Source organism: Nelumbo nucifera, chromosome 3 (genome assembly GCF_055504915.1).
Source record: "Nelumbo nucifera cultivar China Antique chromosome 3, China Antique-T2T, whole genome shotgun sequence".
Taxonomy (NCBI): domain Eukaryota; kingdom Viridiplantae; phylum Streptophyta; class Magnoliopsida; order Proteales; family Nelumbonaceae; genus Nelumbo; species Nelumbo nucifera.
In genome coordinates, this window is record NC_142651.1 from 24710723 (window position 1) to 24738271 (window position 27549).

Here is a 27549-nt window from a genome sequence, read left to right on the forward strand (position 1 = left end):
TGACCTAGTCCTGTCAAGATCTTACACAGTCAGGTCAGCAGCGGTAGGTCGCAAATTGGGTCTCTATCAAGTTGGTAAAGGTAGGTCTCCAATTAAGTCTTTGTCGGGTCAATGGAGGTAGGTCGCCAACTGGCTCTATTAGGTCGGTGGTGGTAGGTCGCCACTTGGGTCTTCGTCAAGTTGGCGGAGGTAGGTCACCACCCGAGTCACCGTTAGGCGGTGGAGGTGTAGGCAAGTTGACCACCATGTCATACAGGTTGCTACCTGGACCTTAGTTTGGTCGATGAGACCTCGGCGGAAGGTCTCAAGCTCGGTCCTAAGGTGGCCACCCCGTTCCTGACGAGGTGTCTACAGGTCGGCCATGGTGAGGTGGTGAGGAAGTGCCCTCAGGACACATGGTTCTGAATAAGTCTCCGTCATCTTTTTGCCTACGTAATATCGGAGTGTCATACAATGATTCTAGAATCACCACATGGCATGCTATCACTAGAGGGCAAAATCTGCCCTCGTCACAACCCAAACACGATAAATAGATTGGGGGGGGGGGGGGGGGGCTAGGTATGCATATGATCAAGATTAGTTCCATGACGAGTTAGGATGTGTGCGAGCTTAGATACTCGGAGGAAAAGTGTTCTCCAACAGATAATTAATAATTTCTAAAGCATCTCCCTACATCTGAACCTCATCCAACTGAAAACATAATAATAAAATTCAAGGCATCAAATAAAGCCAAAGCCTCACCCTCCGCATCTGATCTTGCATCAATGTTCAAGGAACGAGCATATATCATAGAACCATTGTGATCTCTAGATTCCATTTAGAAAGCACCAAAGTTTAGTTTCAACGATCCCACCGGGGGCGGGGGCGGGGGTGGGGGCCTAACCCAACAGTTTGTTTCAAGTCTAGGAGGAACAAAGATAGAGGACGCATTTCACATCTTTCCTATTTTCAAGAGCTTTTAGGTAAGAAGCTGCTTCTTTCATTGATAATTCGATGAGGATCAAATCTGACGCCCTCCATAACTTAACTAAATGACACCTAGCCTTCTAAAATAAGGACATATTTAACCAATGTCGACAAGGAGTACTCTAAAGCCAAGGGATCATAAAAAGTTCAGCTTCTATCAGAGCAAGTATACCCTTTGAGCAGCCCCTTGCAATGTAGCATTGAGAATATCTCGCATGAAATAAATCAAGTAATTACAGAGATATTTCCAACGCAAGATGTAAAAACTGTTGGAATTGGCTTTGCTCCGACTGAAGCCGGACTCGATCATCAATACCAGCCCAATAAGTCAATCGGAAATGTTCCAATCACTGTGCACCTCTATACGAAGCCCCAACCCAACGGGGAACCATTCATTTAGTAACCTCACAGTGAAGTAATAGATGATCGATTAATTCCTCACTCTTGAGACAAATGCCACATGCCAGATCAATATCAATGTTGTTGTTTCTTCTTGCTAAGGTTGATTTAATAGGAGGAATACTTCCACTGAAGTCCTTCTTTCACAAATTGACGAAAGTGTAGCATAGAGGACCAAGTGGCTGAAGATTTACTACTCTTTTTTAATGTCTAGAGCATAGAATCATGGCCCATATACTTGGACTTGAGAATTAACGCCCCAAAACTTTCAGGTGCAGATAGGAATATCCAAATCTCTGCATATTTGAGATAGAAATGTCTCTTAGGCCCAGCCCACCTCCATCTTTACCTCTTGTAATAAAATACCAACTCTTCAAGTAAGATAACCTATCTTTGTCTAGACACCCTCACTACAAATCTCTACATAAAGAATTGATTTTGGGGGTGTTTAGAAGCGTGGCCGTTTTTCTGAAAAACAGTGACACGTTGGATCCACGTAGGTGATTCCACAAATGCCCACATACATGACTGTTTGGTTCAAGTGTTTTTTGAAAAAACACTGAAAAACGACCACGCCTCATAAATTGGGACCCAACCGTTGCATGGAACGTCGAATTTGGCGTTTCATGCTTCGGTGAACCATTGCCCCCAACGATTGACTGATAGGCAATTATGTGTATCCTATGTGGCCCTTACCAGTCAGCACATACATGAAAAATAGTGATGAAAATCACCTTATCAAACAGTATAGTGTTGCTCACTGCCTATGTGGCAGAAGCACTCCCAAACATATCAAGGCGTTTTTTTTTTATGAAAACGGGTCTAGCAAGCATGGGCGTTTTCTTTTTTTGAAAATCGGTCCAAAAAACACCTACGCTTCCAAACACCATCTTTATGATGAACATAATCTTTTGTGATGAGAGAGGTTGCCAACAATTAATTCGAAATTGGCTCCACCATTTTTTTTTAGCATCACACTCCTTGCTTGAGAGAGGAGTTTGGATACCCTTGAAACTTGTTGGTTATTTTCTCTAAAAACCAACTTCCAATTTGCGTTGTTGGATCTTTGGATATCATAGAACGAGTCCAAATACTTATCACCATTTTTCTGCTCCTTCACTCCAAGAATGGAAGCAAGGAACTGGCGTCCTCTTCTATCAACATTAGGACTGAAATAAATAGAGGATTTGTTGATGTTGATGCCTTGTCTTGACCAATTAAAAAATGAATCCAAACAATCTTTTACCTTTGAAAGCTCTTGGATTAAGGCCCCGTTCACTTTTCAATAAGTTGTTTACCCAGGTAAAGCAATTACTTGGATAAGTTTTTCCTGGGAAACACTTACCCGGGTAAATGCATTTACTCATGTTTTTTTATTTCCTAGGTAAATAAGATAATGACCATTTTAGCCAGAAAAATTCATTATTAAAAGGGGCATGTTTGTCCCATTCAAGTGTTAGCAACTTTCCCCCTAGGTGGGAAAGTTATCCGGGTAACTAGAAAAATAAACTTTCCCTGATTTCCACATAAATCTGAAAAATGAACATGAGATTCTTGGTCAATGGAAAACCAAAATCTCATTAACCAACTTACCCCATCTCAAAATCCAGAAAAAGAACACCCCTTAAAGCTCTTCCAAAGATTAACATGTCTGCAAAAAAGAGATGATTCAATTTACATCCAGCAAAACCCAACTTAAAACCATACAGAGAGCCATCTTCATGTTAGCACCCTCTAAGGGGAAACCGGATCTGCTGGAATACCATTAAAGACTATCTTTATGTTAGCACATTCTATACGATTTGAAATGATGTTATATAAGTCCAAGGAGAGACCCTTGAGGTCAAGACTTTGAGCACAAAACTCCATGGGTTTTAAAATCGAACCGGTCAGGGGTCCGGTTACTATGTCGAATGATCCAACCGTTTGAACTGAACGGTCAGTCCGTTCTGACAAAAAAATTAAAAATTAAAAAAACAAAAATCGATCAAAATCATTCGAGCGGTTCAAACGGTTAACCACCTGGGTCAACGGTTTGCTAACCAAAATCAACGGTTTTTATGGAAAATTCGGTTTTGAGAAAAACCAGAATCAGTCACCTAACCGATTCCCAATTTATCCGATCCAACCATCCAGTCCGATCCGATTTTGAAAACCATGCAAAACTCCATTCCATACCGTTGTAGACTTTTGAGAGGTCCACTTTAAGAACAAAGTCACCATTTCTACCTTCTCTCCTTTTCACAGAATAAAACTTAAAAAACTTCCGTTACAATAATTCTATCTTTATGTGCATTTGAGAGGACTCTACCTTGTAGAGAGGAAACAATTATCAGCAAAGAAAACTTGTGTGCTTGAAGGAGCACCTTTTACAACTTTTATTCCTTGCATGGAACCTTCTTCTTCAACTTGTTGTAGAATTGTTGTTAGTACCAGCATGCCAATGATGATTAAGTATGGCGATAGGGGGGTCTCCCTATCTAAGCTCTTTCTTTGTTTGAAAAAAAAAAAATCAGTAGAAATGACATTTAATAACCTATAATAGTGGCAATTGTAAGGCATTGAAAAAGCATTTGGGTCCAAAGGGGTGGGAAGCCTATGATTTTCAAAACAGTCATTCTATCAAAAGGTTTTGCCATATCAATTTTGATGGCTACCAATCCTATTTTCCCTTTAATTTTTTCATTTAGTGAATTATTTCTTTCGCTAAGATTATATTGTTAATAATTTGTTATTAATTTAACAATAATTTTATAACTACCATTTTACAAACCAATTGAGTGGTCATTTTTCAAACTGGTTATTCTTAAAATAAGTACTTATTTGTATTGAAGTGTTTTGTGATCTGCTTATCCCATAAGTCCTTATTTTCGTGAAAATAACAATTATAGCCATAACATAAAAATGAAGTGACTCCATTCTTGGTTTCTTCACTAAAGCACTCCCAAAGGGATTTCGTTGGGGGTGGCTCCCTTCAGGGCCCATCTGGGCTCCCCTCCACCTTCCTCCTCTTTCTGGTTTTTTTCCCTCCTCTTTCTCTCTCTCTCTCTCTCTCTCTCTGTTTTGAGAGAGTCTCTCTCTCAAGTTTTTCTCTTGAGTTTTCTCAAGGTTTTGTTTTCGTTGTCCGTGGTTTGAGGTCCTCGTTCAAGCTTGTTATTCATAGGTGAAGGCAGTTTTTGGTTTTCTCCTCTGTCAGTTCGCGGTTCTCCAGCAGTTGCTGGTCGTGGTAAGTCCCGTTCACAGTTCTCCGGTTGATGCTGCTCATAGTGAGTTTCCGGTGATGGCAGCCTTTTGGATTCCTCCTCTGCCATCTTTGTCTGCAGTTTGTGGTGGTTCAGTGGATTGGAGATGAGTTTATTTTCTTTTGTTGGTGATTTGTCCTCACCGTTTCTCGTTTGCAGAAGATCTTTTGATCCTCCTTCATCCACTGTCTTATTTTCTTCTCTTAAGAAATTATTCCTAGGTTTTCTGATTAACCTCATCGGCTTTTTTTTGTATCAATTTCTTGATTAAATGAAATATGATGCTTATGAGCGATTTCAAAAAAAAAAGAAGTGACTCCATTCTTTTATCTTGAGAAGAATGGAAAACAATGGAAGAAATCACCCAATATGGATGAGGTGAGAAATATGGAAAAAAAAAACAAAAAGAAAAAGAGTAGATGGGGTGATATTGAACTTGTATGAGGGAGAAATCACCCAATTGTCGCCATTGAAAGTATGGAAGTGAGTTGGAAGAGAAACGATAGGGTTTCTATCATTTTGAGAAGACAAGGGAAATTCTAGAAATATTGTGAAGTATTGGGGACACTTTTGTCCGAATAAATTCAATAAGTACTTAAAGAAGCCACCCAATTGTTGCTTGATTTTAAGCACCTATTTCACAAATAAGTGCTTATTCCTAGCCTTATTCGCCAAACACATTTGATTACTTAAAATAGGCTTTTTGTGTGGTCCCATCACTACTTAAAATAAGTCCTCCAAAACGGGATCTTCGATGGTTTGACTAGTTGGCTGAATCTATTAATTTTGCTAATAATTTAGAGAATTGGCCGGTCCAGAACAATCAAATCCACCACAATAAAGTCCTATTTAGTTGGACTGGTCTACTGACAGTTACAAACAGTTTTTTAATAGCAGTGTAAATATGGAGTTATATATGTGTTCATTTTGTTTATTTTTATGTGAGTAAAAATAATATTGTTATGTACACTTATTTTTTGTTTAATATGATAAATATATAATATTATACATGTGCCCAAATGTTTTTTTTTGTAAAATTTATGTATTTTTTATATTTTATTAATTTTTATTATTAAATTATGACATTAAAGGTTGACAAATTTGACCCACAAGTTGAACTACTGATCTCCACTAAATAGGAAAATAATTTAATTTCTTTTTCAGTTTTAGATTATATATTTCATTTTCATCATCAATAAAAATAATTCTTCTTTGTTACACTTATTTTTTTTGATTTGATTAATAAAAATATCATAAACGTGCCTATTTTTTTTTACATTTTTGTAAATTTTTATATTTATTTTTATTTAAATATTTTATTATCTAACTATGACTTCATAGATTGGCTAATTTTATTCGGATAGTTGAACTGTTTAGTCATCACTTGGATGAAGAATGGTTTTATTTTTTATTAATTTTTAAAATATATGGGTTTATATTGTTAAAAGTATTGGACACTAATTTAATTAGTAGCATTTATTGGTAAAAATTAATTAAATATGGGATTTAATAAGAGAGAGAAGGGAGTTAATACCTTAAATACAAGTGTTATTAAGAGATGATTAAATGAGGTGAAAAGAATTAATTGAAATATGTTTTCGACCTTCATAATTAGAGATGGACTAAATGACAAATGTAGGCATTTTAGTCAAGAAAAGTTCCACACCCTCATTCATACTTTTTATAATAGTACTAGAAAAAGTGTATGTGCATTGCACGTGGCAATATCAAATGATGATGATGATAATAGTCAGCAACCAAATGAGTTTACTGGTTGAACCATTAACCTATTTAACCAGGAAAATGGACTATGATTAAGACATTAATTAATTTTTTTCATTGTATTTTAGCCATTCTATCTTTATTAACAATAATTCTTATTTTTCAAACATATTTTTGTTTAATATAAAGGATATATAATATTAATGCATGTTCAATTTTTCTATAAAATTTTTAAAAAATTATTTATTTTTATTTTTTATTATTTATTTATGAGATAATACAAATTACTTATTTACCAAGAGGAATTGCAATTCCAATATATTATTTGAATATTGATTTTTAATATTATAGTCAAATCAAGTATTTATTTATTTATATATATCATTTATATATAATATATATGTTATTTATTATTTATTTATAAATATGTTAATTATATTGCATTTTTGTAAACTTCTTATATGATGAAAATAGTTGAAAAAATACTTATATTTTTTGTTTTTCTTTGTTTCAATTATTGTATTTTCTTTTCCTTTTTAATAATTTATTATTATTTTTAAATTAAACCAGGTCGTATCAGATTTGGATATCCAACATATTGATCGGATTTAGATTTGAATCAATATTTATGAGATCTAATCAGATTTTCAGATCAAATCGAATTCAAATATGATCCGATCTATTTGCATCCCTACCAAACCACTTGCCTACAATGACCTATCTAATTAAATTATTGAACCATTTGACATGGTTAGTGGGGTCATGTGTTAGACATTAATGCTCTTTATTTTTTATTCTAATTTTTATCCTATTTCTATCATTAATGAAAATATTTCTCATTAATCACACTTTTTTATATGATGAATATATAATATTATAGAATGTACCCAAAATTATTGACAAATTTCTATATTTTTCTAGATCTTTATGTATTTTATTATTTAATAATAACATCTATTTGACATGGATAGTTTAACCACTAACCCATTACTTGCATGGAAAAACCATTTTGCTTTTTCGGTAGATTTTAAATCATATATTCTATTTTCATCATCGATAAAAGTAATTCTGATTTTCATATTTAATATTCATTACTTAGTTATGACATCATAGATTGACCCATTTGACGCAGAATGTTAGATCATTGACTTAACTACCATCTAGATATGGAAATGGTTTCATTTTCAAACTGGTTTTAAATTTTGCATTTCATTTATATCATTGATAAAATAATTATTATTTATCATACTTATTTTTGTTTATATTATTAGTATATAATATTATAAATATTCTCAAAATTGTTTCATATTTTTTGTACTATTTTATTTTTAATTATACATCATGGGTTAACCTATTTGACCCGAAATGTTGAACCACTAACCCACCCCCTAGATAGGAAGATGGTTAAATTTCCATCGGTTTTAAGTTGTATATTTGATGCCCATCATTAATAAAATTATGCCTATTTTATCATAGTTATTTTTTAATATGATAAATATATAATAATAGAAATGTGTCCATTTTTTCAAAATTTCTTTTTTTTTTCTATTTTTTTTTTGTATTTCTTATATTTCTAAATTTGTATTATTTATTTATGACATCATGAAATTATCTAGTTGGCCCAAATGGTTGAAGTACTTACCCACAACTTAGATGGAAAGTACGATTTCATTTCTAGGTTTATTTTAAAAATATAAAATTTTATTCTATTAATAATTATTGTGTATGAATTTATTAGTAGAATTTAATGATGATAAACAAAAGTATTTTTTATATTTCTAAATTTATATTATTTATTTATAACACCACGAAATTATCCATTTGACCCAAATGGCTAAACTACTTACCCACCACCTAGATGAAAAATATGATTTCATTTCTATGTTTATTTTAAAATATAAAATTTCATTCTATTAATAATTATTTTATACGGATTAATTAGTAGAATTTAATGATGATAAGTAAAAGTATAAATGTTGGATTTAATGAGAGAGAATGTGATTTATTTAATGACTTAATGAGAGGTAATTGAATGTACTTAATGGTATTCTTTTAATTACATTTTTTGCCATTTCAATGGAGATGAACTAAATTCAAGAATAGGGGTATTTCAGTAAAAAAACTTCCAGAAGCTAATACGGCAATACCTCCTCATTCACACTTTTATAAGTAGTATAAATATATATACCATCCAACTTAGATGGTCAAACTGTGACCCGTGACTGAGGCAAAAATGGCTCGACCTCCAAATCACTTCTTAAAACATCTATTACAAGTTAAATCAATTGGTTCAACTAGTTCGTCTTGCCAATGGGTTAATTCAACCAATTAACCAAACCAATAGGCTAGTTCAACTAGTTGACTGAGCTGTTTGTCTTTGCCAATGGATGAACGAATCAATCGTTGCTACCATGGCGTGCCATCTAATTTTGTCTAATATGATTAACATATAAAAATAGACAAATAATTCTTTTTGATGACATTTAATTTTGCTTAATATAATGAAAATATAATATGAGAGACATGTCCATTTTTTAAAAAAAAAATCTAATTTTTTATAATTTTATAATTTATTATTTAATTATAACATTACAATTGACTCTTTTGACTTGAATAATTGTATCAATTCATATGCAGGCGTTGATTATCCACAACCCAACTCAATTTAATCGATTTAATTGACCCAATGAATAAACCAACTTACTAAGTAGAATGGATCAGGCTATAAATGGGTGTGGGACGGGTTCAATGGGTTGGATCTGAAATTACCAACCCTACTTTCACAGAATGACTTTAGGTAGTGTTCATATCCTATGGAGGTAAGATGCCATACCTTGGCCTTACCATATGAAGTAAACCACCCTATAGGCTGTTGTATTCAATTACTAGCCGAAATAGGGTGAGATCAGATGCTCATAAATTGATTGACACTTCTGGTTCTGGTGACGTCGGGGCCTACCTAAAACCAAGTCCTCTACTTGATAGAATTGATTGACACTCTGCATTTGCAAATTTCGTCCATGATCACTAAAGTTGACATGATAAATATGCTTATTTTCTCCTACTAGAAATACTAATTGCCGGCATTGGTGAGTATCCGATGGGCCTCATGCGAAAAACTTGAGTTATAATGATGAAATCTTTGGCAAGATCGGGCTTGAACTTAGAACCAAAGGCCCAATACGGTCCTGATCCAACCATTAGCTCATGAGCGCAAGTTCAATTCGGAAAAGTGTTATGGTACCAAGAAAAATTAAGGCTCTATTTGGAAAGAATGCAAATGCCAGTTTACTGTATATATGCATTCTGGTTCAGTTTTGCTAGTATTTGACAAGAATATATGTATTTTGATAATGGCAGAAAATACATGCTTCAATACATTTTTGTCTTCAATTTGAGACAAAGTTTACATCCAAAAATGGATGTAAATTTTTGCACTCAAAATTGATCAATGTTAAAAAGGTATATTCTAGTCTCGAGATTCGTGTTTACACTTACTCCATCTAAAAACTGTTTGGTAAGAAAGTAAATTTATCAATGCAAAACTAAACCAACTTTGCACTCAATGCATGTGTTTTTGCACTCTATTAGCCCAAAAGCACAAAGCCCTAAAATTGGGCTTTGTGCTATGATGCTTAGAAGCATTTTGGCTTCAAATACAAAAAAAATCTTACCAAATGCTCTAAATGATTTTTGTATAAAATTTGGTTATGTTTGGATATATTGTAGGCCGAAAAACAGGCAACAGACAAGGAGGAATGAGGTTTAGAACTAGACCCGAAGAGGTCGCATGAACTGAGTTGCTTATGAAGGTACTTTGGTAGAAAGTCTTGAGGTATATCCCTCTGATGCTTAAACCAGTAAATAAATGAAATATCGTCAGACGAAACAAAGGAAGCTAGGTCAGCAAGGAAGGCAATAGCATACAGTATTCTTTCCCTGGGGTCTCTCACCTATTTATAGAGGAGCCCCTGTGTTCATTGAGGAGACCTGGCTCAAGCTTTACAGTAGTTGTCCTTATCAGGGTCTAAGTGTGTTGGAAGTGTCTCGATGAAACCGGCTGGTTGGGTGGGGTGATTCGAGTCATCGCCAACTTCCTTGAGTGTTCCATTTAGGGACATGTGGTAGCTCGGAACTAGACCGCACGGATGGTCCCCATCATGATAAGCTTCTGGTTTTGTGTTCATTTGGAGTATAAAAGCACGGAGTATGTTTTATGTTTTTACTATATACTTTTCTAGTTTGATAATTATTGTTGTTCAAACATGCTTTTGAGATTAAAAGCATAAATAAATGTTTGGTTATGCCATGTTTCTTTACAACGTGTCATATGATAAATACTATGTATCAACTTGTTATTTGTTAAAATTTATAATATAAAAATTATTACATGATCCATAGTTGTACCATATAGTATAAATTAATTCAACGGAACATGCATTTTGCCATAGATGTGGATGTCAAACTTGGCATACATTTTGCCATATTCACAAAATTTCCATGTGACATATATTTATGGGCATCATGGTGTGGATATCAAATTTGGCATACATTCTTGCAGATAAGGGCAACTTTTTGCCCTTAATGTCAATAAAAAGTAATATTTTTATATAATAACTAAAAAAGGGTAATTTTTTTTGAAAAAAAAAAATCAAAAAAGGGCACTAGTGTTCGTCTTCCTCCTCCGCTCTCTATTCATGCGAATGATCATAACATTCCGATGCTCCACCCCTTTGAACCCATCATGGCCCTCCAATATCATCTTCATAAACGACACAGATACTCCCGACATGACCTTTTGCATTAGCTCGTTCATCTCCAGCTTGTCTCTGTAGTGCGAGTATGCCAGCTCATCGCTCGCTTTCACGAACAACTTCTCTTTTGGGTCCACCACCGCCTCGTGCAGGATGGGCCACGCCTTCACCAGTGCGTCCTGGTGGTGTTGCAGAATGTACGCAACGTATGATAGACCCTCTCCGTTGGTGACCAGTGTCTTTTTGATCTCCGCCAGGGAGTACTTGTGCTTCGAGGAGCTGTTGGCGATGTGCTCTGAGAAGACGTCATAGCTAGTGAGCATTCGAAGGATGCACTGGAGGTTTTTAGGATCGCCGGTTGGGAGGACGTGCTAGGATCTTGGAGGCAGAGAGAGGGACATTGGAACTACCTTGCCAGATGGCGTTAGGGACCTTGAGACGGACGATGGCATTGAGGGACATCGGGATGCTGATCTTGTTGGCGAGCTCCAGTATGACCAGCCTGGTGTTGTTTTGGGTTTCCGTTGTCTCGTCCGCCATGGCCATAGAGTTCTGCTTTTGAGTTCTTACTTCTCAGAGATGACTGTCACTGTTGTTGGGGTTTACATATGTATATATGTTGCTAATTTTTCCACATGGCATATATTTTGCCATATTCATAAATTAGCCACGTGGTATATATTTTACCATGTATGCCACAAGGCATATATTTATGGGCATCATGACCCATAGTTGTGGCATGTGCCACAAATTTTGCCCTTAAACCCTAAAACCCAAATCCCTAAACCTCTAAATCCTAAACCTTAAACCTTAAATTTATTGTATAAAATGCTTTTGATTGAATGCATATCCTCTAATGGATAGGAGCAAAGTATTTTTCTCGAAAAACGTGTTGGCACTGCTGGCAGCATGACATCGAGTTGCAAATCGAGAACATGTCCCCATGGACTGGATTGGCTGGAAACAATATCATGCACATCGGGCTGTGCTACCTATCATGAGTGAAGACGCCAATATTCACTATGGGCCCATCTGTACTGAACACTGGCCTATTCATTCGTGATAGGTAGCCCAGCCCGACATGCATGATTTTGTCTCCACTCTCCAGTTCATCCAGACTGGTCCCCATGAATGTAAGGACCTCTTCTTTTGCTCTTAAGTCTGACATCTGAAAGTGCAATAATTACATTAAGAGGTATATTGGTACTAGTGAACTTTTCTTTCCTCTGAACTCTAAATATAGAGAATGTTGTTCTGAACTCTGAAAATTGTCAAATATCCATTTCAACCCTATATCTGAGAACTTTTTGTTTTTTATGTAATTCAATGAAAAATAATATTAAAAATTAGTATAATGATAAATAAATATTTCTAATTAATACAATTAATTAATAATTACTATATAAGTTAATAATTAATTAACAAATAATAAATATTAATAATTAATTATTAATCACTAATTATTAATTATTAATAAATCATTAATATTTTTTGTTGTAATTCATTTAATAATTAATTATTATTATTAAATAATTATCATTACTAATTATTAACAATTAATAATTAATATTAATTATTACTGTTATTAATAATAATTAATGGATTAGTAATAATTCAATATTAATTAGTGATAATAGTAATTATTATTAATTTTTAATTAATATTATTAAATACACTAATAATTAATAATTAATATTAAATAAAAATTAATATTATTAATATTAATAATTAATATTATAATATTAATAATTACTATTAATTAATAATTACTATGATTACTAATTATTAGTATTTTTAATTACTATTAACTAATAATAAGAATTATTATTATTACTAATTATTAACATTTAATAATTACTATTAATTATTACTATTATTAATAATAATTAATTATTAATTAGTAATAATTAGTGATAATAGTAATTATTATTAATTAATTAATAGTAATTAAATACACTAATAATTAATAATATTAATAATTAATATTATTTATATTAATAATTACTATTAATTCATAATTACTATTTATACTAATTATTAGTATTTTTAATTACTATTAATTAAATAATAAGAATTATTATTAATTAAAATTAATTATTATTATCATTAATTATTACTAATTAATAATTAAAAATTACTAATTCATTATTAATTAATCTTATTAATTCATTATTATTACTATTATTCGTAATTAAAAATTATTATTATTGCTAACTACTACTAATTAGTAATTAATAGTTATTTTATTAATTATTAGTTATTATTATTATTAATACTAATTAATATTTAATAATTAATATTAATTCATATTCAATTTGTTATGAATTATTAAATCATTGTTAAATAAATATTTGTATCATTGTTATTACTTAATTAATTAATTATTTTTATTATTATTATTTATTAACTTCAATTATTTTCAATTTATGCATTACCGATTATAATATTATTAAAAACTATATAATACTATATAAAATTATTGATTATTAATTGTTAATAATATTAAGTACTAATTAGTCATTACAGAATTGATATTAATATTGTTATTATGCTTTATTAATAATATTATTCTTAAGTAGTTATTATTAATTACATATTATGATTATTATTATTATTATTATGATTATTATTATGATTATTACTATTATTATTATTATTATTATTATTATCATTATTATCATCATCATCATCATCATCATCATCATCATCATCATCATCATTATTATTATTATTATTATTATTATTATTATTATTATTATTATTATTATTATTATTATTATTATTATTATCATCATCATCATCATCATCATCATCATTGATTACTAATATTATTAATTCTTAATAATTAAGATTAATTATTAATTCATTGTTAATTAATTAATAATATTATTTTTATTAATTAATTCATTACTTAATTATTTTTATTAATAAATTATTCTAATTATAATTAAATACTTACAATTAATGAATATTGATTATTATTACTTCATATTTAAAATAATTAATATTAAGTAATATTATTAGTAATAGTTTTTCACTATTAATAATTATGATTTACTAATTATTAATATTTTTAATAACTGTATAACAGTATTATTAATTATTTATAATATTAATAACATTGATTAAATAAAAAATCATTAATGAATTAGTCATAATATTACTTTTGGGAATTATTTTGAATTAATTATTCATTAATTAATTAATATTATTATTCTTAATTATTTATTATTGAATATAGATTACTAATATTTGCATTAATTAATTTTAATATTATTATGAATTAGTTATTAGTATTATTGTTTTTATTTAAGTAATGAATTATTATTTTTTATTACTTGATTCTAATATGATTAATTTTTAAATATAACATTATTATTAATGATTATTAATAATTAATAATTATCTATTATACGGTCCAATGTTCAACCAGTTTTAAAGTTAAAAGGGCAAAATCGTCAAACGGTCAGCGAATAATTCGCTGACCATACTGACTGTACGCAGTATTTAATGCCCTGTAATGTAACTTTCAGCGATAAGTGTTATCGACCGGGCCTACCAGTGAGTGATTAGAGGTAAGCGTTCAGCGTTTTCAAAGAGGCCCTACCTAAGTATGTAACATACAAATAAGGAAATGTTTTTGATCGATGTGTGGTTGGATGTTGTGCAATCAACATGCTAACATGCATTTTTTTTTGGCAGTAGATTAGGGCTTGATGTGGATTCCCAAAGGTTATTGCCAATATATCAAACTGTGATTGGTAATGAGCAGATAGAGTTTGAATGATAAAGCTCGTGTTTTGTCTCTACGTTTTATCATCAACTTCAAAAGTCGAGGTCAATGACGATCAATTCAACTCTTTATGGCTCATTCTCTCTTTTGGATTTTGAGGGTGGATTAACCCATTGATCAAGACTTTAGATTTATGTGGTGTTTATGTAAAATTTATTTTTTTTGGATATCACATATTGGGGGTAAAGTTGTCAATACTTGGATGAGACAAAATTTTCTCTTTTAATAATGACTTTTTATGACTAAAACAATTATTATCTTATTTAGCCTGAAAATAAAAGAACATAGATAAATGCATTTATCTAAGTAATAGATAAATATTTTCCAAAATACTCTTACCGAAATAACCCTAATGTTTTTGGTTGGCCCTTGCTTGGCATTCGACCTCTACCAACGTAAAGTAACCTACAAGAAATACCAAGTGCATCGCAGACGCTATTTCTGGAAGTTTGCATGTGATATCTACCAGAGATAACACAATGTTCTGTATATATGATGCATGATGCACTCTGTTTCGGAAAAACGTTTAATAAGAACTGCCCTTTACATACTGGGCTTAGGATTGAAGGTTTGCGCAGAAATGATTATACCTCGTTTCTTGTAATTAATTTGAATTACAAATTGATGCAGAATCCCACCCTCCTCCAGTTAATAAAAGGTTATTGTCAATATTGAGGAGATTGAGTTTGAATTGAGGAAGAGATGGTGGTTCTGAAAATGAGAATGAGTGGTATGGTGATTGTGCAGTCACTGTTGAGTAGGAACATTGATGATAGGAATCATTTTCCAGTGTTTCGACGACTTGGCAGCACATATAGAATAGGCTTTGCTACCACTACCAGACGGTCATTCAACAATCAAGGCTAATATAGTGTAGATGTAAGTCAGTGAGAATGTTCAAAGTATGTAGATATCAATGTAAGTTTGGTGACAAGTAAACAAGGAATAATTTTGTCTTACCAAAAAGTCTCTTACAACTTACAAGACACAGATTTCTGTCCCTACCAAACACTGCTTTTGACCTTCAATTGATGTTATACTCTGTATCCATCCAGTCACTCTCCGACAGCTCTATTTCCCTCCGGAAATAATCCTCCCTTCTCAGTTCCAGAGAGGAAAAAGTTGGACTCTCGTCTCGTTGCCCCGAAAATTTATGTAGCCCAAGGTGTTAACGATCTGTTGGCCCAATAATCCGATGGGCCTAGAAAAAAGACCAGATGAGGTTCAAGGCTTCCAGTATTCTGTTTTGGTTATGTTTTGATTATTGAGCAATGTTTTATTTGAGGGAGTGTGGAAGTCAGCGAAGAGATAAATCGGCCCGTTGGGCCAGCCATCCTCAACATACTTTAAAGTTCGAACAACGGTAAGTGTGAGGTATGGGCTGTAGCCTGTAGGGCTGTCTGGGTTCCCAAACATTCCTCCATTCCATACCTTTCATTTTCCAGGTATACGGACCCATCTTTAGAAGGTTCCTACCTAAAGCTAAAGAGATTAGCAGAGAAAACCAACTGGACGACATCCCCACAAACAACTGTATCGCAATTATTCTGTTGGTGGATAAGGAAAATCTGTCGAAAACTCCAAACATAAAGCTTCAGAAACAATGAAGAGATAAGATGAATAAAGCGAAAAGTTGCTCTGGAGTCTGGACACAGTGCTGTCTGCTGTGGTCTGATATCAGGACCCACAACCCACCAAATGGTGGGCTGGGCTCCCACCTTTGAACACAGGCCCTACTCCGGCCTCTTAGAAGTTAGAATGTGGCTCAATTTTGTAAAATTTGAATTGAAGTTTTATTACTCTATTTTTTGAGTTTGTTCAACATTGACAAGTTGTAATTTATAGTTTTATTATTTTAAGAATGGAGGAGTTTATAGAATAAAAAGGAAGCCGGTGATTATTATTCAAGTTTATGGCTTAAACTCACGAGTCAAACTATATAATAATGGTGGCCTCCATCCAATTAACATGATTGTTTATAGTGCAGAATTTGATCCTTACCTTTCATCTTTTTTTTTTTCTAATTATTTCTTATATTTAAGAGAAAATTACAAAAAGAGGGTATGCTTTTATTAAATTTTTCACTACCAACTATGCCACATCATTGCTTTTAAGAGCTAACAGTGCTCTTGAATGATTGCTTTAAAAAAGGAAAACAAGTAGGATATATACAAAACCGGACAACTTTAGGCTGTGTCTGATTCCGTAAACGTTTATTAAAGAAATACCATATAGGCTGTGGTATTTATTGCATATGAAGCAAAATGAAACAATTGTTTGGTTTTATCTTTTATCAAATAAATGGTAGAAAATTGAAACGCTTTATTTTTGAGCATAGGACATTTGGGGAAATGTCAAATTCTTATTTTCCCCAACGCCCCAGCATTTCTTGAAACCAAATGCCGATGTGAAACACTTTAATGGGTACTGATATGAGGTGGAGAGTAAAAAACGTTTAAAGTGAACTCCAACCAAACAATAAAAACAGAAAACGTTTAAAGTAAAAAAAATATAAATAAATAGTCTATCCATAAACGCTCACGAAATCAAACACATACTTATTCTTTCCTCATAACATGCGCACATGATTCTATATGTCATGAAGTTGAGGGCTTGATATATGGTCCCACATGTTTTATTTCATAGTCTCTTGCCACGTGGCACATATTTCTGATTGGTTTCTTGACCAATTAAACATATAAGAGAGATGAAAACAGGATAGCTTCTCCTATGACAAGGTCATAGTTTTACGCCCATAGAACTATAGAAGGCTGGAAGCTGCTATTACATATCACTATCACAAAGATAAAGTCCTCCACCATAAATTAGATTTTTGGGCATCTCTTAGAAGGCGAGATAACATTAACTTGCAAGTAAGAAAATTAAAGATTAATGAATGTTATAGTGGACCCTCGCCCAGGAATTACATATGGACATACTAAAATCTTAAAGTCTCATAAAATATTTTACAAAAAAGCCATACCCACTTCAAAGTTTTGCAACAGTACTCTATTTCGAAACCAAACCAAATTTAATTTAATTTTCAGTATTGTAATATACTTTACAAATGCTCATTCCAATCTCTCCAATTCAAATACAACTTAAGGCCATGATTGTTTATTCAAAAAAAAAGGAGACAAAATGAGTGAACTTTCAACAAGATTATGATTCGTTGGTTTAGGAAAAACTTACAGCATGGTTTTCTCGATTCCAAAATTTAAATTTAATTACTTTTACAGGTTCCTTAAGAAAATTATTTCAAAATACATGAAAATAAAGTTGTGTTTGGATAAACTTCAGGATTTGTGCAAACTGGGTGAATGAGACAGAATTTTATTGCCCGTTTGGAAGGGCTTTCAGGTAGCAGCTTCCGACTTTATCAGGTAGGCCGCTCCCGGATAAAACTATATTTGGTGAAAAGCCTAAAATAGCTAACTCCCTTTTACTCGGAAATAGGGCTTTCCATTGAAGTTTCTTCAATTTTTGTGGCTTTTCCAAAGAAACTCAATGAAAGCAGCTCAATCAAAGATCCCAAGCAGACCCTTGGGCTTTCTGCTTTGGGGCTTATATGTGTTTTGGATTCATATTGGAGTTGGTTCATGTGAACTTTGGAGTTGAACAGCAAGGCTTGAGAAAGCTGCCATAGAATGAAACCTTACCACCACATTTCTATTATCTCAAAGACACAACAGCGACGATGCGACGATGAGTAGACAAAGGAACATAAATATATCATATATAGCATCTTTTGGTGGTAGTGGGAAAAGGAAAACATTACAACCGGTCCTAATTGGCTGCTTTTTCTTCCTAATTCTTCTCAAGATTTAAAATTTTAATACAATGCACAATTAGCGTATTGTATTAGCTTTGCAAATATGATTTTTTTAAGGCTAATGCCAAATCTGTGTGCTTTATATGTTAAACCATGTAAACCTTCCCCATTTTCCTATTTTTGAGAAAAGAAACTAAAAAATGTGATCTGTGTGATAGGAAGTATCGATGCACCCATTCTTATCAGGGTGTATTAATACTTTTAACCTTGATTCTTCTAAATCAACAGAGGGCTGATTCGTTGGTGTATTAACTGGTTTGTTTCAGTGTTGATGTAGAATCAAATCCTGCAATCAACATTTAGGGAAAAAGGGGTCAGAGAAAGTTATTAATTAATGGTGCATAGCAATTCGAATACTAAAAAAAAATTAGGTCCTTGTGGAATCTCTTGTCCCTTTGATGAGGCACCAACTTTTTTGGTGAGAAATCTGCTACTTCTACCCCAGTAAATTAAAATTAAAGGGAAAATTTTTAATTAGTACCTTGCACCTTGGGCCTAGTGCCACTTTGGTCCCCAAATTTTAAAATGCGATAGTTCAATATCTGAACTTCTAAAACGTGTCAATCCAGTACCTGCCATTAATCAACCAGTTAAGTGGCATTTAAAAAGACACAAATATCCTTCAAGTGTCATCTAATTTTCTTTATCAACTATCCAAGCATTGACAAAAAATTAACAATCCCAAATCCTTGCCTTATCTATTCAAGAATGTTGACAAAAAATTAACAGACCGCAACTTTCTTGAATAGAAGAGACAAGGATTTGAGACTGTTAATTTTTTGTCAATATTTGGATGGTTGATTAAGAAAATTAAATGACACTCAAAGGGCATTTGTGTCTTTTTAAAATGTCACTTAACAACTGATTAATGGCAGATACTGGATTGATAGTTTTGAAAGTTCGGATACTGAATTGTCGCATTTTGAAGTTCAGGGACCAAAATAACACTAAGCCCAAAATACAAGATACTGAACAGGAATTTTCCCTAAATTAAAAACTATCTAAACTATAATTATTAGACTTTTTTCCGGGTCCTATAGCCTTAAAGAACTACAAAGAGCCTTATGCAAGGTTGGCCCCCAGGCCCCAGGTATATGGAGTAGGGAACTGAACATGAATCTAACCTTGAGCATTTCTCACGTGTTAGTACCTGGTTTAAAATTCGAACCCATATCCTCAGGCTTGTCGATATGAGATTTTACTATTTATCATCTTTGTTAGTGTAGGGCATCAACATTTACCTAGACTACTAGAGATTAGAATTCAGTCACTTGGAAGCATTTAGAAAATAACCAATTTCTCTAACATTTTCAATGTCGCTCTTTTCATGGATGGATTAATGTTAAACTCTAAGGCTGTATTTGTTTTGAAGGAAAAGGTAGGGAAAAGTGGGGAAACTATACAAGGTTTGTACAGGTTTTCTTACCATTCATTTCCTTTCCCTAGTTCTTCTTTCAAACCAAACATAGCCTAAAAAATACGGATATACTCTTCCCACAGTATGTACCAGTTGTACATTGGGAAGATCGTCTCTCTTCTTTATATATTATTATTCATGGGAGATGTTCTCAATACATGATGGGATATGGATGTAAAATTGGTATGAGAAGCACTCTGTGAGGACCAACTCCCAATTCATCTCCCCCACATGTTAAAACTTAAAATGGAAGACTGATTTCTCAGCCGATTTTGTGAAATTTTCTTTTTTTATTGAATGACCCCAAAGTTTATTCCAAATGGAGCCCCAAGCCCAGAACAAAATGCTATTATCTTAACCCACCCAAAATAAATAAGCAGATCACATTACACTCAACTAGCCCATACGCAATGGAGGGATATTAATATAATCCTCATGCATGAGCTTTCTAAGATCAACGAGAAGATTTGAAACAGTATCAAAAGTTACATGGCATCTAACAGCAATACCGGTATTCGTAAGAAAATCAATACTTCTGTTTCCTTCCCTTAATGTGTGAGAAATCACAAATCTCATATTGCAATTGTAGAAGGCAGAACAAAATTCTCATAATCACTATCAAATCAATTGATACAAGATTTTCTTTTTCTTATAAACGATCAGTTAATGCGAGATGGGAAATCGGCTTGATTTAAATGCTTGAAAAATAAATAAACAAAAAAAAAACAAAATTGAATAAATGCAAAATGAAGGACAAAGCTGTAAAGTGGTGCTGTCAAGCTATTCACCGTTTGGTTGTAAGTTGTAACAGACACGATCAAATTTGAATCCACTGGTTGTCAGCGAGAGAAAGATGCAGGCGATGTACAGCCTAAGAATTTTCCAGAAGGAAAATGTCAAAGCCAAAGGTGAGCTGGGTTCCAAGACCTTGGTCTTGGAGAGCACCCAAAGTGGTCACACCTTTGAATCCTGATTCTCGAGAAACATGCCACTTGGGTTTCAGAATCCAATGATAAAAATCTGCCACTACAAATTTACAAACCAAACGTTCATCTTCCTCATTGGATTCTTTTGGGTTTGGGTTTGAAATAACGACAAACCGCAGATTTCACTTACCAATGCATTCATGAATGATGAATCCAAAGTTCTTCCAACCACGTACCTCCACCTTTTGGTAACATATATATGCCTCACAAACTCCGGCGTAAGTGAATAGTCATAGTCTCCTTACAACAATTCAATTTCATGCTTGTTCTACGTGTCAAAGTATGAAACTTCCAAGAAAAATCCATACACTCATTTTCGTTGTTCGGCCAACGTGTATGTTTTGTTTTTCAAAACAAAAACAATTGATTCACTAACAAATTTATATATTTTTTTTGTGAAGATGAAATAAAATTAGGGATAGGATTGGATCGGGTTCAGGTAGAACCGGAACTAACCTAACAAGAAATAAATTGAACCAAACCCAAAAGAGTCTGTATCATGGGTTTTAAAATTGGATCAGACCAGAAAAACCAGAAACCAGTTAGGCGATTGGTTCTATTTTACTCCAGAACCATTATTTTGTCAAAAATCGTTGATTTAGTCAATAAAATGTTGATCTAGGCGGTTAAATAGTTTGAACCATCCAACGGTCTTAACCATTTTTTATTTTTTTTTAATTTTTTGGTGGAACGAGCATTCATTCGGTTTGAATGGTCAGACCATTCGATCCAAGAACCAGAACCCTAACCAGTTTGTTGTCTGTTCGGTTTTAAAAACCTTGGTCTGTATTTTTAGACTCATAATTGAACCGATAGGTCATTGGTTCTCGGGACAGTTGGGCCTATCTGATGGACCTGATTATAATAAATTTGTTAAAAATATTATATTAATTTATTTAATTATATATATATATATATATATATATATATAACCGATTTCAAACTGATAAAAATCGAAACAATATATCAAAAAGTAAAAAGACCTAATCAATTCGTGTCTGTCAGCTCCAATCGAAACAAGACTTTGGGCTTTCTTTATTTTTTTTGGGCTGAACTCAGGCCTGACTGTTGGAGGATATCTAAGTTCGAACTTTAGGCCCAATTTTTAGAGTTGGGTCTGTGTTAACCTTAAACCCAATTCATCCTGCCCAATTTGCACCCTAAACAAAACCATAATCATTATAAAATTCATCCTGCCCACAACTTTCACAAGTGTAGGGCATTAATATTGATTCCACAGCCTATTGAACAGCCCAGCATGTTATAAGTTATAACCAACCCTACAAATACAAGGAATTAGATGAGTTCAAGAGTTCAACCAATTCAATAATCCATTCTCTACGGACTTCTTGCATAAGGTGCCGTTTTATAACGGCTGAAGTCGCAGAACTGAAATATTTATTTGTTTTTTCTTCCTTCAATAAAATAATTAAATCATAATTGTTTTTATTTAATAGAACACAACACCCCACACAAGACAACTTCAGTTTCAGCTATTATGAATCTTATTCATTAATAAAAAATAAAAAATAAAACTTTTCAATTATGAAACGACCCAATCTTGTGTTTTCAATGTTGTTGCTTTAAAGAAACCTGACTGAAACAACGTGTTTACTGGCCTTTGATAAAGCCGATCTACAGCCTCCATCAGATTATACACAACGTGACGCTGATAAGGACAACAATGCCGTCCGTTGATGAAACTTTCAGAATCCCAATTCTCTATCACCATCGTCCATCACTAGTTCACTCCCATCAAATGAACTCTCTCATTTCGAGGACCACAACAAGCTCGTACATCCGTCCAACAGACCAGTCACTCCTTTTAAAGTAACAGCAATCAAACATGAGTCCATGACTTGTGAGTTGAAGACCTGAGAGGGCAGATGAGATAGGTGTGAAACATGAGAGTTGAGGTGCACCATTTTCCTTTGCGAGAATAAAGGTGGGGCAGATTGATGACTTGGCATTGATCTACCGTCAGTATTCATCTTATTTAGGTGGGGCTCAGATTTCTGGAGTGGACTGAAAATAAAAACCCACAAAAAATAAAATAACCTTGACATTGAGGAAGAAGAAAAAGAAGGCTTGGAGTTTTCTTGGGCTGGGAATGGGCCCTACATTTGATTTGGTCAATCCTAGATGGACCCACATTTGCCTTGGTCTATACGATTGGCTAGCGTAGCCCGATAACCAAACGGCTAAACCGCTGATCTTGGCCCACCAATTAATAAGACATACCTTTAACATTATATACACCAAAAATCCTGAATATTTGAATTATATGTAAGCATTCTGATTTTTAGTAAAATTATATAACTATAGTAGATTGTTTTTCCACCGTTGAAAACAATTATACGAAGCCAACATTATTGCTTTCCCACTCCCATACTTATTGTGCTCCCACTTTTGCAAAATCCTCAATACCATTCAAATAATAAATCATATGCATCATATCCATCCATTTTCCGTTTGGACTAAACTATACTTTATTACCAATCAAGATTTGACAGCGATCTGCAAATTGCGGCGGACTGGGATTCACACAAAATGGAAAATTTATACTCTCCAGTCTCTACTGTTCAGTGAAGTCTCGGGGATAGGGACCGTTTCAATGGAACTGAAAAGCTTTATCATTTCCTTTTGTTTTTAGGTTGTGTTTGGTTGCAATAACAAATAAATTTGTGATGATGCAAAATTATTATTTGAGTGTAAATTAAGACATATAATGTAAATAAAGTAAATTAAGACATTAATAACATATAATGATTGCTTTAAAAAAGTAAAATCTAAAATAAAATTAAATGAGATTTTGCATTTTTTTCATTTGTACTAATATAAATAAAATTGTACTGTAACCAAATTCAGCCTTAAGCTTGAGCTCTTCAAACTAAATGGTTAAAATTGAAATTGGATAGAACAACAGATTAAGTCGTTCAGTTCAGCAAATTCAGCTGTTGCTGGATAACACAGAACATATGTTAGACACTTGCTGAAGTGGCTGAATTGAATAATTTATTATATTTGGACACATTCTTACAGGCAGGATGTTTTATTGGGGGGCCACTAGTAGATTAGGAGGGGGCTGCAAATTAGATTTAGGGAGATTGCAGTCCAAAAACCCTTTAAAAAAACTAGATATATATAGAGAGAGAGAGAGAGAGCCCCTTGGCCAAACGGTATTAATTTTCTTTTTTGACAAGGGCCAAACGGTGATTATTACGATGATTATTCTCTCAGGTATTTTCAGCCATTGCCAAACGGTCCCAAATCCCAATTAGGGAAACAGAAAGAAAGCCATAACGGTCAGTTAGGAGGCCGCTAGCTCATTGGCCAGTTGGCCCTACGAGTTCGAAGGACAGAACTGTCCATCATGGACATTGGACAGTGTCCTACGAATAAACAGATGTTTGATGGAAAAGTTGGAAACCCATTACCAAACAGGAAGACCTCTGACCTTACACCCATTCACCCACAAGATAAAGGGGTTTTAACTTTTAACCGTTCAGTCCACCCCTAAAAATGTGAAGCAAAACAAATAACCCACAACTCCACAAGATCAATCAGAGAAAATGGGGCTCTGCCATGAAAAAGTACCCTAATCCAAAGCTTTCTGTATTATATATTTATTTCAATGACTGATACAGAGACAGACCAAACACAACAATTTTGAGTAGAACTTGTTTTCTTTAACTATACCATCAACAAAATAACACAGTAGAAAGAAAAAGAAGGAAGCCCCAGATCATTATTTTCTATCAGAGGGAGACGACACCATCGATACCAATAACCAGACACTTACAAAGAACATACAACCTAAAATTTACCGAACCCACCACCAAAATTGTTTTTTATCCCCTACCCCCCTTTCCGAATGTCGTCTTATAGTGGTTGCGAGGTCCTTATCTGCTGCTGCTTAGAGCTCTCAGTGGGCAACTGCGCCGAAGATTCTGAAACCACTACTCCAGTGGCCGAAGTTATGGTTTGATATTGAGGAGGCAATGTAGCACCCGTTGGCTGAGTGTAGTATATCTGGGCATGTGCAGGATCGGCGAATTCGTATGCGTAATTGCCGGTACCGGCAGCGGCAACGGCGATGGACTGAGACGGGTGATGCATCTGATGGTAACCCACGTATTGTTGTTGATGTTGATCTGAGGGTATGTGAATAAGAGGTGGTGGGGCTGGTGCGGCCGCTGTTCTGTACATGCTTGCGGCCAATTCGGGTTTAAGGGGAGGAACAGGTCTGGTAGGATACACAGGTGCAGCTGGTTCTTTGTATGCTGCAGGGGTGGGGATAATAGCAGGACTCGGAGGGGGCGGGGGGCGACTTGCAGGAATGGCGGGAGAATCGGCCAAATTTGATTGCACAGGCAGGCCGTAATGTTGGGTCTGCCGCACGGGCAAGAAGTACATTGGGTAGTGCTGATCGAGCTGCTGGTGGTGCTGTTGAGGGTGTGGTGGAGGATACATTGGGTAGAAAGATGAAATTGGTACCGGCCCTGTGGCAGGATGGTGGATGTAATGGGTTCCGGCATGAATGAATTGTTGTTGTTGTGACTGTTGCTGTTGCTGCTGTTGATGTTGATCCAATTGTGAAGGCAATGCATACCCAGAATCCTGAACTTGTTGCATTTGGATCCGATAGCTTGGATCAGAGAAGTTACTCTTTGGATCAACAGGAGGGTTGGGTGAAATCCTGTTGTCTCTGGATTGAACAGGTGGTTCTTGATAGAACACAGGTTTCGGGCGAGACATGGCATTCGCAATATAGTTGTCTCTGCAGGAACCGGAATCAAATTTGGACGTATGTCAGAAGCTAATACAAATTCGCACAAAGAAAACTGATTAAAAAAATCAAGAGATAGGAAATAATAAGAACAAATACAGAGTAACCCGAGGATACCTTGCAACTGAATCCGGGGAAGGCAAATCAACACCACCATTGGTTTTCTGTTGCAACTGCGTCGGCGTTGGAGGCTGTGTTGGTCTTCGGAAGCCACCGGGAGTTCCATGATCTGATCTCTCGTCGTCGGAGACAACCCGATTCTGGTATTCGCCAGCAGCAACTGTAGAATTATTGGAGACAGCTGATGGAATTGTTGTAGCAGTAATAGTCGTTGGAAGAGGAGGAGGGGGAGACGACAAAGCAGCAAAGCCCTCATCTTGCTTCTGCATATTGATGGTCATTTGTGAGAAATGATCCTCTAATCCAACCTTCTGGTCCTGGAACTGAGCCCCACCATCCTCCACATGAACCCGAATTGGAGGCAAATTTGACACAGAAGGAGAAGAGGACGTCGACCCAAAAGACGAATTCGTCTCTAACATCGGCGAATCGGGCACGGATTGAACATCTTGCCCAGGTTTAACCTGTTTGTTACCACCCAAAGCTTCTATTTGAGCCTCCACATCAACAGAAGAATCGGCATGAACACCATCCAAACCGAGCAAGCAATTAACCGAAGTAGAATCGGATGAAAGTCCTCTCGGAAGAATCCCAGCACCATTTAGGGCTTCGACGAACCAGTTCTCCGACTTAGAGTCATCGAGCAGAGACCCGATCGATGAAGCCGAATCGGGCTTCGAAGGGAAAAGAAACAACCGCAGGCGAGAGGGCTTCAGGGACGAAGCTGAAGTGCGATCGTACTCTTCGATCATATTCTCGAGATCTTCATCGGTAGTGACGGAGATGAGGGAGTCGAGGTCCTCGTTGGGGAGCTGGTACTTGAGGGTGAAGGAGCGGCCATTGAGGAGGCTGCGAGAGAGGCGAGCGGAGAGGTCGGAGAGAGAAGAGTGGCGGTCCACGACGACGATACGGGTATCTCCACCGAGGTAGCAAAGAGACTTGTCGTGAGGGCGTGGAACGATGTGACCGCCGTAGCTGCACATGAGGCGCAGTTTAGCACCGGGAACCGGTGGGAGAGGCTCATCCCAGCTGTCTGCGTTGCGGGAACGGGGAGAGGAGTCGACAGAGTCAGGGTAACCGATGTGAGCGTTGGCAACGGCGGAGGGTGGTGGTGGAAGTGGTGGCTCCATCGGCGATGGTGGGGCTAAGCTGGGATTTTTCTCCTTGAAGGAGAAGGGGGAGAAAGAGAGGGGTGGGCTTATTGGGAGGCTATGCTCTTATACTTCCAAACACGGCCCACCTTTTTTATTTTCCATCGGATACGGTAGGATGTAAGAAAGAGACGGAGCCCAAGCAAAGGGAGAAAGGATAGGGAAAATTGCACGGCGTGTCCCGTAGTAAAGAAGTGAAGGTGAAAAAAAAAAAAACAAAAACAAAAGAAAAGGCGAGTGTGTAGGCAGATGTGTTCTGTTTCCAGGAGGTGGACTGGTTGGTAATATAGAATCTATAGACTGCAGAACAAAAACCAAAAAACCCTAGGACTGTCGATGGGTCGGGCAGACCCGGTATAACCAACCCGAATCGAGTCA

The 27549-nt window shown here is 34.8% G+C and overlaps 1 protein-coding gene and 1 pseudogene across 1 annotated transcript; both read right to left on the bottom strand.

The window, feature by feature from the left end:
* Positions 1–10980: 10980 nt before the first annotated feature.
* Positions 10981–11623, bottom strand: LOC104594377 (nicotinate N-methyltransferase 1 pseudogene; annotated as a pseudogene).
* A 13082-nt stretch (positions 11624–24705) lies between these two features.
* Positions 24706–27234, bottom strand: LOC104605920 (uncharacterized). The gene is made up of 2 exons (XM_010271241.3): positions 26018–27234; positions 24706–25891 (listed from the first exon to the last, which is right to left on the bottom strand). Exons 1-2 carry the CDS (start codon positions 27148–27150, stop codon positions 24994–24996), a joined length of 2031 nt encoding a protein of 676 aa, XP_010269543.1. The 5' UTR covers positions 27151–27234; the 3' UTR covers positions 24706–24993.
* Between the last annotated feature and the right edge of the window lie 315 nt (positions 27235–27549).

Bases quoted from the DNA above. Each gene is read 5' to 3' on its own strand.
- LOC104605920 (XM_010271241.3), bottom strand. From the start codon at position 27,150: ATGGAGCCACCACTTCCACCACCACCCTCCGCCGTTGCCAACGCTCAC. The intron at 25,892-26,017 runs GTATCCTCGGGT...CGGTTCCTGCAG, and splicing joins TCCCCGGATTCAGTTGCAAG to AGACAACTATATTGCGAATG.